Source organism: Sceloporus occidentalis, unplaced genomic scaffold (genome assembly GCF_023333645.1).
Source record: "Sceloporus occidentalis isolate IW3139 unplaced genomic scaffold, rSceOcc1.0.p SCAF_4, whole genome shotgun sequence".
NCBI lineage: Eukaryota > Metazoa > Chordata > Lepidosauria > Squamata > Phrynosomatidae > Sceloporus > Sceloporus occidentalis.
The window spans coordinates 79,696,768-79,713,072 of record NW_028316984.1 but is presented as its reverse complement, the minus strand read 5'-3'; the positions used below and the strand labels follow the sequence as shown (position 1 = coordinate 79,713,072).

Here is a 16,305-nt window from a genome sequence, read left to right as displayed (position 1 = left end):
ATCTATTAGGCAGCCACTACTGCTTCAACTCTTCTGCTCTCTCCTAGTTTGAAAGCCTCCAAATATCTGTGCCCAGAAGAGCCAAGCTCTTGGTATCCCAGCCCACTGGACTCATTAAGTGCAGGTGTCCTGTCACAAAACTTGGGCAGTTTGTGCAGCTCTCAATACCAGAGATGAAACCAGACTCTTGGCAGTTTGAGCCTGGTCTTCCCCAAGAAATAATGCAATCATGGACACCAGCAGCCAGACGGTGACCTTTACTGGAGATGGGTCTCCCTCCTCTTGTATTGTGGGAGTTAGAGAATGGTGCACATGATCGAATCCCTCTCTCTACGAGAAGGAATGATATCGGGAAAGATGTAACGCACATCGCTGAGGGCACAGTCATTCTCCCCAGGTCCAGGCAGAAGTGGACTCTTTGGCTGCCCTGGGCCACCTTCTGCCTTCGGCCCTTGTGGTGGGTTGCCTTCCTTCTCTTTCACCTTCATGTTATCTCCTGCGCCTGGAGTCTGGGTTCTGATGGGCAAGGGAGCACACACGCCTGCCTCCTCGCCAGCTCCTGGTGTTTTTCTGCGTGTCTTCCGAGAGCTTCCTCGCCTCTTCTTGGAGCCATTGATGGCTACTGGGTGCTGCCCCACATTCTCCATCTCAGATAGACTGTAGGCCATGGCCCGATGCAGTTCCTTATCTTCACTCTCAGGATAGGCAAAAGAGGAACCAGCACTCTGGGGCCGTGGCAGATTCCAGATGTCAGTTTCAGAGCTCAGGATTTCAGGTTGCTCCTGCTGGATGTGCTCCACCCTGGCCTTCAAGTTGTTGGTGAGATCTGGAGGAAGCAAGCCCCCCCCCCCCCAAGAAAAAGGAGGAGGGGAAAACCAGCCAAAATGAGTATCCTTCCTCATTTCTTTTCCTCCCCATGGTTACCAAGCCCCACTGCAACCACAGAGGAGCTTGTGTTTTGACCCAGTGCAGCATTGCAAAGCTGGCAACAATCAAATCTGTATAGCAAAACCTTTACACAAACATGGGATTTGTCGTTTAGGGAGGAATATTTAGAATGATCAGCCAGAGAGCTTGTGTCTCTGACCAAACTACAAATTGCTTGATTCCACAGATCGTAGCCATGGCAATTAAAGTGGAATCCCAGCACCATTACTTGTTGTGTGAAGGGGACTAGAGAAAGAGAGTGGGGTTGTTTATAATAATAATAATAATAATAATAATAATAATAATAATGATTATGATTTATTTATAGCCCGCCCAATCATGAAGAATCCGGGTGGGTTACAACAATAAAATACGTCAATTACAATAGAGTTAAAAATCAAACCCTAGACCTACCGCCCCCCCCCATACCCAGTACTAAAACAGAATTAAACAATAATAGTATAAAAAACATTAAAAACATTAAAAGCATTTAAAAAAAGGCAGAAACATAGGCGGGGAAGAATAGACAAATGAGGGGACAATATCTCTATATCTGGGGAGGGTAACTAAGTTGGAAAGGCCTGCCGGAAGAGATCCGTCTTGACTGCTTTCTACCTGGAATGGGAGTAACATGGAATAGGGAGCCTCCCTGTTCCCTGATCAGGGATACCATCAATAATACAGATATAAGGAGGACCCTACAACCAAAATGAATATTAGAGAACCTGGATCCCACTGAGTATCTGCTTTGAACCAACATGGTGTGGTGGAAACACATCATATGGCTTTATTGATGGCTAGTGTGGTTCAATGACAACCTAACACAGAAAGGTAAGCAGCTGTACTGCAACCCAGGAAATGCAGGCAAACAGATGCACACCCACCAAATTTCTTGTTCCTTATTGTACTACCATGACCAGCATGTATGTCTGTGTACATGGACTGGGTTAAATAGAAGATAGATGGGTGGTGGGTATGTCAGGGTATATGGGGGATGCATGGATGGATGGATTGTGTGCATATATGTCTGTACTTGCGCAAGGGAGGGGTTGATCGTAAGGTGCTTGAGATTCTTAACAGCCAGTAAGAGTGTGGAGATGGTGGTAATGCTGGAGAGAATATGGGATGCTCTGAGCCCCACCCTTGCTGAGATGGAGCTCCCAAGAGATTACATCTGAGGGAATGTGGCCCTAAATGAAAGGAAAGGTTGCCTTGCATGCCTACCTTCCTCCAAGGCTCAACCAGTCTAGAGTGGACTCTACATCAGCTCTTTATCTATTCAAATCACATTATGTTTATATCAAGACACTTTCTGGACTGGGCATTCCCCCCCCCCCCCCCCCCGGTGTGTGCTTTTTTTAGTATGCCTCAAATTCAGTTTCTTACCTTGCACTTCTTCCACTTTGAGCTCACCATCCTCATCAATCTCTACCCTCTCCTGTCCATGCTCAAGAATCCTGCAAAAGAGGCCAAGATGTAGGAGAAACTGAACAGTGTGAGAGGCATTCGTGGTGTGTTTCCCCTGATTCCCTTCTGCTAGACCATGGCTGGGCAACTGCACTGGCCCCCAGGACCATCCAGGGGTTGCACAAACAGCCAAAGGTGCTGAAAACTGGCAGGCGCAGTGGTTTTGTGATAAAACAGAGCTCAGGCCACCCATTCCCTTAAAAATCTCACTGAAACTTTTTTTTAAAAAAGAAAACTAAATTAGAAGTGTTATTCCAGCATCATTTTTCATGCATTGCATGGGCTGAGACAGCTCACAATAGGTCCTGAGAAGAAGAAAAAATGGCTGTTGACCAGACCTTCTGAAGTTGTCCACTTTTGAGATCAGTTATTTAATGACGGAAATTGAGTTATCCAGCTGTATTCTGCAGTGTCAGAGCTGGTTACTGTTATGGTTGAAAGTCTTCATCAGAAATTCATCAGTGACGTAAATGGGAAGGTTTATAGGCAATATAAAAATGGAAGCAGGTTGAAATATAAGACTGAGAAGAGTAGGAAGCACAACATGACATTCAACAAAATTGAACACTGCGTAGCAAATGGTAATCCTTGGTTTCCAGTGCTCTGTAAATTGAGTCTATCCAGCTGACAGCTTTTAGATATTTAAAAGAAAATGAGAAGAAAGTGGTGGGGGTGGGGTTGGGGGGATAACAGGCCAAAAATAATGGTCCCAATTTGCAAGGAAGTACATTTAGGTTAAATGCTCAGAATTTATAAAACTAGTTCAGGACACAGGAGGCTCAAAATGCCTTTGAGCTTTCTCTTCTTCTGTTATTTGTACTGCTTGTAAGGGTGGTTAATAAGGGACAGAATGCAGAAAAGAATTTGGAGGTACATACTAGGTTGAAATTTAATGCCAAGCCATCTATCTGTGCAGCAATGGACAAATGAATGCTGTGATCACATTCTCCCTCATCAACCTACAATCTTCACTTTTCCTTCTCATGACCATCATTTTAGTGTGTTCCTTCTGCTTTTGCAGAAATTCCAATTTACTATTTTCACCTTTTTATGGGATAGGCAGGCTCACCTGTCACCAGACCCTCCTTTGTCACCTCACCTCCTTGTGGTTATCCGCTTGCCATTGACGTACTTGGTGGATGTAGAGATGGAATGGAAGCCTATTCCCAGTTCAGCACCAGAGCCAAAAGTAGTGAAGAAATCTAAGGAAAAGCAGTAATAATGATATCATTGTTGAGGAGGGTGATTAATGCAAACCACACTAAGCCCAGACAGGTGAAAGAGGCCTTCCTAAATGATTAGTGTGCATCATACCCTGCAACATTTCACAAATGAAAATTGGGACATGTATGGTCAAGCCACTTCATAGTGTGGTAAAGACAGCAAAGGTTATCAATGAGGAAGAACACACAAGCCAGGAGAGGTTGTAGAAGTTAGCTTTTGCCAGACCCTGCAGGGAAGGGCAAGATTCTGCCTTGAGCTCTCCCCTCCCCTCCCCTCTCGACACAATTAAGTGCAAATTTTTGCACTTTGAACTCGGTTTCAAGTAACTGAAGCAAGCTGAGGATGAAGGGATAATGTCAGGGAGGAGAGAGAAACTGGGTAATTTTAAACACAGCTTAAAATGTGGGACAATAGAGGATTAATTGGGACCGTTCCTCCTAAACTGGGGCAGTTGGAGGTAATAGTAAATGGGATTCTCAAACATTTGAAAAGTGGAGAGTTGACAGAAAGAACTTTAAGAAAATAAAGCAGAAAACATAGATAGAATATTGGATTAAAGAAGTTTAGAAGACGAGATCTGGCAAGGCCCACAATAACCATTATGAGTGAAGACGGGAACTGCTAGAACCTACTTGAGGCAGGAAGCCACCATAGGTAACTCATTATTCTTACCTGTCTGGCCTGGAGAATTATAGGAGCAATAAGAGTATATGCCTTCCCCTGGGGTGTTCCACTGAGGCATTCCTCCTTGTAGTTCTGTAAATGGGGAGAATTCATCTGTAAAGCAAGGGAAAGATTGCTAGGTTGGATTCTGCCAGTGATTGCCATTCAGAAAACAATACACACTGTAATTCACAAAATAGTTCAATGTGGTTGCTTAATACAGTGAACTTCACCAGCAGTCTGCAGCTAACCTATATTTCAGGACAATGTCCTCTGCAATATGAAACCTCCCAACAAGGGATGGTGAAATTCAAATTAAGGGCTCATTCCTACTCACAGAAAAACCTGAGTCCCGATCCGGCTCCGCTCCGCTATGCCAATCGATTCCAAAAGGTCCCTCGTCCACACTATGAATTGGGACCTTTTGGAATCACTATTCTTTGGCATGATTCTCATCCCCATTTAGTTGGCTCCTGCTCCCCGGCCTGGCCTTGGCCCTGCCCCCGGCCTCCACGCTCCCTTCCCAACAACCTGTCACTCAGTGTGGATCAGCTGCTCGAGCTGGCGGAGGGAGGCTGGCAGCACCTCGGCAGGTAGCACCAAAAGCACCGCCGCTTGGGGAGACAGAGGGGGACCACGCTCAGGGCTCAGGTGGGGAGCAGGTGTGAAGCTCTTCCTCCGTCTCTGCTGGGCTGGCTGGGCCCCTCTCAGCGCTGGTGCCAGCTATTCTGGGAGGACCTCTCGGCCCTGGGTGCTCTCCGGCTGCAGCAGCATGCCAACGGGTGAGTCACTCCACAGGCGTCAGGCCGGAGATTGGTGGCACGATGGGTCGGAGGAGGTGCCCCAGAGAACAGAGACAGTGCCCGCAACCACCTCTCTCCATCACTCCCGCAGTGCAGGTGCCTGGGCCCACAAGAGCCCTGCAGAGGGGTCTAAGGAACACCGAGTGGAGAGGAGAGCAGAGGGGAACCCCGAGCGGAGAGAAGGAGGAGGAGGACGGAGGCAAGGTTGGGGGAGGGAGCACAGACACCGGGAAAGGAGCCAAGGCAAGGCCGCAGAATGGAGCACTGAGGCCGGGGAGGGAGCTGGGAGGAGGAGGATGGGGGAGACTTTTTAAAAAAATAATAATCAAAATTAATTGCAAAATCGGTAGAATGGCTTAGCAGCTAGTCGCCTTTGCAAGTAGTTTATTTGCTTGTTTGTTTGTTTTATTTTTATCCCACCTTTCTTCCAAAGTGGGACCCAAGGCAGCTAACATACATAAAACACACCAGTTAAAACTGTACAATTAAAATTGTAAAAATATAAAAATACAAATATAAAATTTTTAAAACATACAAAGTTAAAATTAACAATCCAAGACCATCCCTCTCATCCCCCGATAAAACCAAGTAGTTGCTTTGCCAATCTATCAATTTTGCGATTAATTTTATTTAAACAAAAAAGGACCCCAAAAGGCGGCACTGGGTGTGTGTGTGTGACATCTCTGCGGAGCAATGGTAAACACACAGCCCTCTGCCATTTGTCCCTCCTCTCTGAAAGAATCGATTCTGATCTGGCGTTCTCACTTACTGGACACAGGTCAGAATTGATTCTTCACAAAAGAACCTCAAAATAACAGCTACCCAAACCCCTGTGCTTTTTGCGTTTGCTCTGCATTTTTCCCACTGGAATTGATCAAATGAGGATCAGGATTGATTTCCAGTGGGAACTTGGGGCATATAGCTCGAATCAGTATTCAGAGCTTATCATAGTGGGAACGACCCCTAAGTATATCTTAGACCAAGAAGGCCTGTAACCTTCTTCCTAGTCTCACAGTAAGGCCCCTCTTATTATGGGAGCAGATCACTCCTTGTAAATCTGGACAGAAATGAGAGAACAGCCACATCCTGTCTTCATCTTTGAGATGTCAGCCTTTCTTGATACTATCCTAGATCTCCTGAAGTCTTTCAATGGCTGTACAACTCTGCACTGTCTGTTTGTTGTTGTTAACTGCCCTTGAGTTGAGCTGGACTCATGGCAACCCTGTGAACGATACATCTCCCAGATCGTCTGTCCTCAACTGCTTTGCTTAGGTTCCTGCAGGCTCAAGCCCATAGCTTCCCTGATCAAGTCAGCCATTTGGTCTTCCTCTCTTTCTACTGCACTCTACTTATCCTTGCCTTTTGTAATCAATCATGCCTTTTCATGATGTGGCCAAAGTACAACAGCCTTCATCTAGTCATCCTGGTTTCCATGAAGAGTTCAAATTTGGTCTGTTCTAGAACCCATTTGTTTGTCTTCTTGGCTGTCCACAGTATCTTCAACACTTTCCTCCAGTACCACATCTCAAATGAGTTGATTTTCTTTCTATCAGCTTTCTATCTGCTCTCACATCCATACATGGTGATGGAGAATACAATGACTTGGATGATCCTCACTGTAGTGTGCAAAGTTGTATCTTTGCACTTTAGGATATTGTCCAGTTCTTTCACAGATGCCCTTCCCTGTCTTATAAGTTTATTACACAAGCCCTGGGAAACGCAACCAGAGTGGAACAGGGAGCGGGAATGGGAGCGGGAAGGGGAAAGAATGGGGAAAACTGCATCTTACTGCATGGGATAATACTGCCAATGCTGCTGGAATTCCCTGACCTGTTCCCTATCCATCCCACAGTAGCTGATTTTCAAAAACAATTCTGAACATATGAGACCCAAGACTGAAGGCAGCTCTTCCATGGTCATTATTTTTGTTTTCTGAATGTCCATCTTTAAGACTACCTTGGTGCTTTCCTCCTTAACACTTTTCAGTAATTGCTCCAGGTCCTTGTTGGTTTCTACTACTAGTATTTATTTTCATCATACAGATTGAATAAATAGGGGGATAGTATGCAGCCTTGCCTGATGCCTTTGCCTATTGGGAACCAAGGACATTGATACAGGGCTATTTAAGAGGGTCGGGGCTGAGAGTAGAATGCAGCAGCTCTGGATCATGAAGTATTCACATGCACACACGTTAACTTGGGCTGCTCTGAAGTGATCCCATAGCTAGAAAGCTTAATGCAAAGTACTGTCCTCTCCAATAATTCAGCATTTTCTTCAAGGCTTGTGACGATCTGGTGCTCCCTAAATCATCTGACATTTTTACATCCCAACTGTAGGAATATACCATTTACTGAAAAGAGTTTGCTCACACTGAAGATCTGGCAGTCTTCCTCTCTTCCATAAATTACTGACAATGATATCTGACATGGTCTAATTGTTTGTTCCATGGAAACCTTCGGTCCTACCAAACCTTCCCAGGCAACACCATGATGAGCAGATCTGTAATGGCAACCAAATGGACCAGAAGACACTCGCATGTCCTGTTTACTGACCACCTACAATGTTCCATAACTTGGGGGTGTTGCTTTTTGGACTACAGCTCCCAGGATCCTCCAAGCAGCCTAGTCATGCTGGCTGGAAGATTCTAAGAATCGCTGTTCAAAAAAGTAAAATTTCCCAGTTCTGCATTTTTCAGGTTCAGGAGAATACTGGACATGCTCTAGAATACATGTTCAGTTTACTCAAAATGTCCGGGGAGGGGAGGGAACTATTGAAAAGCCTGTCCAAAAGAGGGCAACCAAAATGGTGAAGGGTCTGGAAACCAGGAAACCCTACAAGGAGAGAATTAGGGAGCTGGGTATGTTCAGCCTGGAGAAGAGACGATTAAGAGGTAATATGATAGCCCTGTTTAAGTATTTGAAGGGGTTTCACATTGAGGATGGAGCAAGCTTTTTTTCTGCTGCTCCAGAAAATAAAACCTGGAGCAATGGATGCAAGCTACAGGAAAAGAGATTCCACCTCAATATTAGGAGGAATGTACTGACAGTGGAACACACTTCCTCGGAGAGTGGTGGAGTCTCCCTCCTTGGAAGTCTTTACACAGAGGCTGGGTGGCCATCTGTCGGGGATGCTTTGATTGTGAGTTCCTGCATGGCATAATGGGATTGGATTGGATGGCGCTTGGGGTCTCTTCCAACTTCCAACATATGCTCTAAATTCCTGATGAAGTACAAGCTTTTCATGGCAGACATATCCATGTGGAAAGAGTTCCCTGATGGCCAGCGTGGGCTACATAATGCTCATGGGGCATGCTAGGGACAGGGCTACTCAGTATAGCTTCCTATTCACATGTTGATACAAGATGCACTTTGGACATTGCAATAAATAGGTGAGCTTTTCTGCTATGCTTTTTTTGCTGCACATTTTGCAATTTTTAGATTATTTTAATTACTCTGTAATTAGTCCTTTTTCATACTGGCTCTAGTCTCTTATTTGACACTTTGGCAATATATATTAATATCTGGCTGTCCAGGGAAATATGATTCTACTGTAGTTTATATACAGTTTATATGCTCTCCCTCTGTCTCTCTGTCTCTCTCTCTGTCTCTCTCTCTCTGTGTGTGTGTGTGTGTGTGTGTGTGTGTGTTCCTCCTGTCTCCTGAGATGGGACCCAAAACCGAAGGCAGCTCAGATCAAGTTAAGAACCAAGTACATTAAAACCTATTTGATGCAAAAGTTTAAAAAGCATTAAATGAGCACTTAAATTAGAAATGCTAATTGCAAGAATTGAAAGCACATGAAAACATAGTACATTTTTTTAAAAAAATGAATATATACCATTAATATCAATTTATCTCGTGTTTTTTCATGATCTGCACTGTCAGTCTGGCAATGATTGTAGTAAAATGTTAAGCAATTGAAATAAGCTGTTTGTTTCGATCACTGTCTTGTATTTTGAAATGAACTGGCACTGGACTCTCGATTTACATGATATGAAGTCTTGCTCTTGTATTTCTATTCTTTCTATTCTTGTGAGGCACTTTGGACATTGGGAATTGATGTGAGAAAACATAATCATCACCACCATCTAGAAGGTTGTCAGCACTGCTCCCTCCACAACTCACTGTCTCCATCCCCTCCTGCAGTAGGGCATTTGTTTGACTCTTTTTAAAGGTAATCATTTATCAGACTCACTAAGCTGCAACAACCCGGAAAACCGGGGCTGCGTGGTGCAGAATTTTTATAGTGGGAAAAACTAGCTAGAGCTAGAGTTAACTAACTAGAACTTATGCACCTGGATAATCTGCTATCTGATTAATTACTTTAGTGGAATGCATTGGGTGCTAGTATTTTGTCTCAGCCTCCATGAGTAACAGGCTTCTGATTCTAAAAATTAACTTACAATTTCTAGTTTTTGTGTGGAAAGGGTATTATACAGGTAGAGAAGGCTGATGGTTACTTCATATGGGCTCTTTTTTTTAAAGAAACAAGGCAGGGTATGAATATATGAAAATAAATAAAAATGAGGCCATACCTCATTGACTGAGCATGTCAGGTGCAGTCTCTGGCATCTCCAGGTAAGCAAGGGGGTCTCAGGTAGCAGGGTGGGGGAAGGCCTCACTGCCTGAGACCTCAGAAAGGTCAGAGTAGACATCATTGAGCTCAAGGTCCAGTATTAATAAGGGAGCTTTAAAGTTTTACATGTCTTGTTCCTCTTGTACTAGTTACACATACCCAGGATTTCAGTGAAGGGATCTTGTCCTTCGAAAAATTCTTTGAAGACTTCATCCGCATCCCGAAAGGTGAACATGAGGTCAGGAGTTCCCACTGAGCTCTGATAAAGCCCAGTTCCTTGCAGAAAACAAACCAAGTACCAGTCATTGACATCATCAATGTCTTGTGGTACCTTAAAGACTAACAAAGGCTATTTGGCCTAAGCTTCTATGGACCACAGTCCACTTCATAAGATGCATGGAATATTGCCTTGTTGGCAGATAATTATGCAAGTGTCTGTGTAGATGGGTGAATGGATGCTGAGGGATTGTCCTCAGTTTGGTGAAAATTGGAAAGTAAGAACAGTAATCATTACTTGATAGTGGCCATTGACAATTGTAGCTTGATGGCTTACATGGGTTTTTAATTACATGTTTTATTAGATGTGTTATTATATACATTATTATATACACATGTAATATATGTATTACATGTGTTAATCAGCTCATCAGTACAAGATGTACTGTTACCACCCAGCTACTCTTTGTTAATGGCCACTGTTTAGATAATGATAACTACTTGTATTTAATTGCATTTCAGTTCCTTTTGATCACATTGCACCCATGTTCAGAACAAGGAAGGCTACACACAAACACACACACACACACACACACAGAGAGAGAGCTTTGCTCAAACCATGGACCATCTTTGCGTCACTGATCATAATTTTCCACCCACCTAAGCAATTGTGGAATAACTAGCCAACTGAGGCAACACTCCATGCATCTGATGTACTTGTCTTTAAAATTCCATAATATTCCTGTTGTTGCAAATAAACAACAATATACACTGCTTTCCTCTCCCCATCTGGAAAACATCATCATCATTTTTCAGCTTCCCTGGGAGTAAGGAAAGGGGACAGAGATGGTTTGCTATGGGCAGATGATGTCAGGAATGATATTTCTGTTACAACAAGATGGAAACTCCAGAAAGAAAAGATCCCTCCTAAATGCAGAGTGACAAGAAAACAGGAGGTAACCAAATCAAAAATAAAGACAACTCAAGGAAATCATCATTCTTAGAATTCATTATAAAAGGATAGAATCTGTGCATGCATAAGGCTTAGCAAGTGGTGATTAGGCATGAGGGTACAGTTCTGTGTACCATATGGCCTGCCCTGCACTCCTTAAGGTAACCTGCTAGATAGATAGATGGCTTCTACATTACTGCCACTCCACTTGTTCTCAATATAGAAAGAGGAAAGGAGGGTGGGTGCCCTCTTGTCCTTCATGCCAAATAGGAAACTGACTTGGGCAGCTGCCACACTGCAGAATTAATGCAGTTTGACACTGCTTTAACTCTCATGGCTCCATTCTATGGAAACCTGTGATTTGTAGTTTGTTGTGGCACCAGAACCTTCTGACAGAAGACTAAATATCTCACAAAACTACTAATCCCAGAATCCCATAGCACTGAGCCATAGCAGTTAAGATGGCATCAAGCTGCATGAATTTGGCAGTGAAGATGCAGTCCCTGACTAGTCCCACCTCCTCCAGGAAAGAAATCCTCCATATGCATATATTGGCTGACATGTCAAGTAAGCCACCAGCCTGCGGTGCTAGGCAAACCATTTCTTGGTGGAGGTAGGAACACCACTAGGTGAGTACTGAGAACTGAGACCAGAACTCAGTTCTGAGGCATGTAGGAACTCCCAGTGTGTGTGTATGCCTTCAGGTTGCCTCTCAACTTGCAGTCACCTCCATGAATTTCATAGGGTTTTCTTAGGCAAGGAATACTCAGGGGTAGTTTTGCCAATTCCTTCCTCTAAAATATGGCCTTCAGTACCTGGTATTTGTTGGCAGTCTCCCATCCAAGTACAGAGCTGACCCTGAGGTACACTGGAAGAGTATCTCCCTTGTATCAGAGCAGCCTTCTTTGAATCACCAAGGGACAGTGCATTTACTTACCTGTGCTCAGACCCATAAGCCCTTCGATCCCATAGAGGTCATAAAGATCACGCTTATAACCTGGAAGAGGAAGAAACAAGCTAGCACCAATCCAATTTTAAACGCAATCACCTTTTACTAGAAACATGTATAAATTCTGTAATACCACAGACACTATAATACCATACCCGTACTCCAGCACTGACATCCCAAAGCCATACCCAGCTGCAGAAAAGCATCCAGTGGCAAAAAAAAGATGGACTTCCAGAAGTATCCCTGTGGTCATTTCCCTGATTCTTTTTTCCAGAAATGGAAGGGAGGGAAGGAGGCTGGCCAGCCAGCCAGCCAGCCAATTTCAGATGAGTCTAGGTAAGTGGGACAATAATTTCACAGTAACACATGTGGGATGGACTGTAATTAGGCCAAGCTTTTGCTTCCATGAGCCGCAGGTATCAAGAGTACAGAGCCAGTGGTATCTCAAGAAGAGGCATGGAAAATGACAGGAAATGCTTCTGGGAAGGGGGAGCAGGTAGGCAGGCAGCAGGTCTACAGGAGCAGCTCAAGAGCCCGATCTCAATGAGATATATGGTAATTATAGAAATGGAGAGATGAGTCTGGTCTCTTACTGTCTGATAGCACTTCATATGCTTCTGCTATTTCCTTGAATTTCTTCTCAGCATATTCCTTGTTTCCTGGGTTTTTATCTGGATGCCATTTCAGTGCATTCTTCCTGTACCTACAACATTCCAGATAGAGAGAAGAAGAGGGTGAGCTGTCCATAAATCTTATAATTCAGATAAATTAGAATTTCCTAATCTGCTGCCTTCTGGACATGCTGGACTACAGCTTGCACCATCCCCAGCCAGCATGGTCCAAAATCTCTGGAGAGCACCAGATAAAGAAAGGCTTAGATAAATGATCATTGGCTAATGACATTTTGAGACAAACAAGATGGTGCCTCCCTTCCCTCCATTCCTTATACAAAATTCAATCAGATGGGCTGCTGAATGAGTACTAGCAATGAGACAGTGTTCACCATTGTACATGTGGGCAGATGGTTTAGGGCATGCAGGAGAGATCAGCACCTCAGACTGATAGCTTAAATAACACATCAACTCATGTTAGTATCTGGAAGATTTATTTCATAGAGGAGGTGGGACTAGACCAAGTCAACTTCCTACCTGGGGGAAAGAACAAGATAGCACCCATCCCTCTTGAGGGAACATTATCAGACAAGGGAAATTGGAAGTATAATCCAATGGCAATCTGAACGCAATCATGGGGTTTCACGTTATTGCGTGATAGACTACCACATGCAATTTCGGGCAATGGGAAGTCAGTCCGAATGCAATCATGGGGTTTCACGTTATTGCATGAGAAGTGATCACACGCAGTTTCAGGAATGGCAAGCTGTTTTCAGGCAGTGGGAAGTCAGTTTGAATGCAATTTGAATTCACATAATTGGCTGAACTAGCGAATTCACGTGAATGCATTCTGGCCCCACTTTCTTTTCATTCGAAATTAAGAGAAATTCCTCCTGTGTGATAAACTCCTAAGTTTTAACTAGAGTGGAAATACAGAATCAATTGGATTTACCTATGTGTTGAATTACTGTTCAACAATGGATTGAGTGGATTTTCTCTATTTGGGACAAACTGGCAGTATTCCAGCCATTGTGTGGCATATACACTCTGCCTGTTCCCCACTCTTCAACATCCACTTTGTGTAATAGCAGAGCTGCCTTTCCTCTTTATGGCAATTGTAACAGGAGGCATGAGCATAGAACCTGGCTTCTTTATTGTTTTGATAACTTTGTAACAGATAGTTAAAATATTGCAACTTCCTCTACAGCTCTGGGTATATCTGTAAGCATAAAATGAGTATTTTGTGTCACTCACTCTAAGGAAATTGTTACTGTAAGGATGCAAACTTGTTTTCTATCTATAATTGGACTTCTCAAGTCAAGGCTGCTAAAATGACAGAAAAATAGTTAAAGGCTCTGTGGGAAAAGCAAACAATGTTTAACTTAGATTTCTGAAATTTGGTGCTAGAGTACAATTGCCATAACTGGGGTGATGGAAGTTGTAATGCAATACATCTGATAGCATCACATAGGGGAAGTCTGGCTTAATGTTATTTAATCCTTGGTACAAGATAGTGATGTTTGTGACTGGAAGAAAGGGACCTCGAAGGCAACTTACGCCTTTTTGATGTCATCTGAGGAGGCAGTTTGTAGGACGTCCAGTGCTTTGTAATAGTCAACCATGGTGCTGTTTAGTTTAGGCAGGGGCCAGCTGTAAAGCACAAAAAATGACTGAGTGACAATAAATACGTACAACCTGCCCACTCACTCCAGTTTTCCAGAAAACCTAACTAACACTATCTGGAGCCTTGTTCCAATAACAAATCCCCATCTACTATTTTAAAAAAAAAACTCATCCCAAAATATTCAAAACTTATTTGAGGTGTATTTGCAGAAGAGCCATTTCAAGGAGGGTTGGAGAATCATTCCTCCTTGTATTTCAGCCCCTGTATGCCAATGTTTTGGTATGTGTGTGCACCCACTGCTTGTCAGCTCATTGGTTTTACAATGCAAGGTTTTTTTATCCGCTTGGATCAGGTATAAATCTTGCTGAGAAGGTCTCCATCACTGTTGCTAAACACAAATAGAAATCTCCCTTGCCCATCATATTTGTCCCTTCCTCTCAGTGATTATTGCTTTCCATGTAGTGCTTATGCACCATCCCATTTTTTGGATGGGTATATCTTGCCAAACATTCTGTGTTATTCTACCCTTTTTGACCACTGCCAGTCTAAAGCAAGGCCTGGTTCTGACTACAGTAGTAGCAACAAGAAAGCATGGTCCCTTTCCCCAAATATATATAGATTATGGCAGTGAGCTGGGCTGGCCATACCATTCATCAAACTAAAGCAGCTGCTTCATGCAGCTAATCTGAGTTTCATGAACTGAAAGCATTTTTGTTGTTGCTATTTAACATCTGCATTTGGGGAATTTTTTTATCTCAGCTGCTTAATAACTATACACTTAATGCAGGAGTGGATGCCATGAGGTTTTTTTGCTTCAGATAACCAGATGTTTAGGGCTGGCCCTGATAGTGATCCAGAAGGAAAAAATGAGCTGGTTAAGTTATGGCACCCACCCAGCTTTATCATTCTCTCCCTTTTAATAGACAAACTGCAGAGACTGTACACTAAGAAAGGATCTGAATTGCCACTTCCCACAGAGCAGGAAAAAATTGTTTACTGTTTCCATATTCTTACATAGCAATTCTGTGTACATCTATTCAGAAGCAAGTGCCATTAGGTTCAATAGAACTTACTCCTAGTGGAATAGATAAAGGTTGCAGCTACTCACTAAAGGAAGCCACAGCCTTGAGTATGAAAGACCCACACAAGGCTGTTAACAATGGGATCTTTTGGAGGTGTCTCATTAAGTCATGGCACATAATAACAACTAACACTGAATATAATGGGGGTAGGGGAAGTAAAAAAAAACATGTAGAAAATAAAGGGACAGGCTGCTAAGAGACAACTGGTCTGGAAAATGCTGTAAATTCCACAGGGGAGAAGGTCCCATGTTTAAATCTCGCCTCTGCCAGGAACTCACTACATGTCTTTAAGTCTCATGCACTAAGGCTCAAATCCCTGCCCCCACCCCGCCCCTCAAATCTGCAGTAAAGCACTATTGGTATTGATGAAGCTAGATATTGAAATGAACATCTTTTAACATGGAAACACAATGCAAATCTCATTATTATGTCAATGGTGGTGAATATCACAATTTTAACTCTTTCTAAAGCAAACATATATTTATAAGTTAAGAAGTTCCTAAGAATTTGTATAATTCAGTAGTGAGAACATTTATCCATCTTTCTTTCTTTCTTGCTAGCTTGCTTGCTTGTTTTTTTTAAAGTGGCTAACAACAGCAAAGCAACCTGTTTTGTGGTGTTCTGCTATTCTGCATTGTTTATTGTTTTTCTTTAATCCTCTTGAGGCTCTCCTGTATTGGTATGTCTACCTATGCAGATGAGAAAAACAGGTGAGGCTAAGCTAATTTACCTTCTTTGATAAGCATCCCTTTCCTATCATTTGTTGTAAAAAGATAAGATACAGTGCCACCAAAAAGAGATTCTCAGTATAGTAATATCAGACATAAGCTGTGGTGTGACTGGAGCATGCTTTAGGTCTGAAGAAAGATGCTAAGTGAATGATGAAGTGCAACTATTATAATATGAGGGTCTTTTTACAGTGGCTGTCAGAGCCCAAGCAGGGGCATAAGAGACAAACCAGTACTTTTTTAAAAGAATGGTAGGAGCCCTAGGAAACAGCAGTGGATAGGTAGAACTACGAGAGGAAGACACAACTCCTGTAAGCTCTTGTAAGCCACCAAACCTCTTATAGTCAGTAAAAGCGGGGGGCCACACACCCTGCCATATTTTACTGAATACGAAGAAATTATTTGGTCCTCAAATTCCTGTTTACTAGAATCCCTGTGGCATCCCTGTTGATTGTGTTTTCCACCACATAGTTTGGTAAAGCAA

General features: G+C 43.1%; 1 protein-coding gene across 1 annotated transcript in view; it reads right to left on the bottom strand.

The window, feature by feature from the left end:
- Positions 1-296: 296 nt before the first annotated feature.
- The window catches only part of LOC149314070 (dnaJ homolog subfamily B member 2-like), a 33,930-nt gene continuing 17,921 nt past the window's right edge, over positions 297-16,305 (bottom strand). Inside the window, exons 2-10 of the mRNA XM_089523370.1 lie at positions 13,945-14,037; positions 12,370-12,479; positions 11,765-11,824; positions 9,819-9,935; positions 4,291-4,395; positions 3,494-3,596; positions 2,314-2,384; positions 1,845-1,856; positions 297-826 (exon numbers count right to left, since the gene is read on the bottom strand). Of these exons, the coding sequence (XP_089379496.1) occupies positions 297-826; positions 1,845-1,856; positions 2,314-2,384; positions 3,494-3,596; positions 4,291-4,395; positions 9,819-9,935; positions 11,765-11,824; positions 12,370-12,479; positions 13,945-14,009 (1,173 nt within the window). The 5' untranslated portion in view covers positions 14,010-14,037. The remainder of the gene's footprint in view (positions 827-1,844; positions 1,857-2,313; positions 2,385-3,493; positions 3,597-4,290; positions 4,396-9,818; positions 9,936-11,764; positions 11,825-12,369; positions 12,480-13,944; positions 14,038-16,305) is intronic.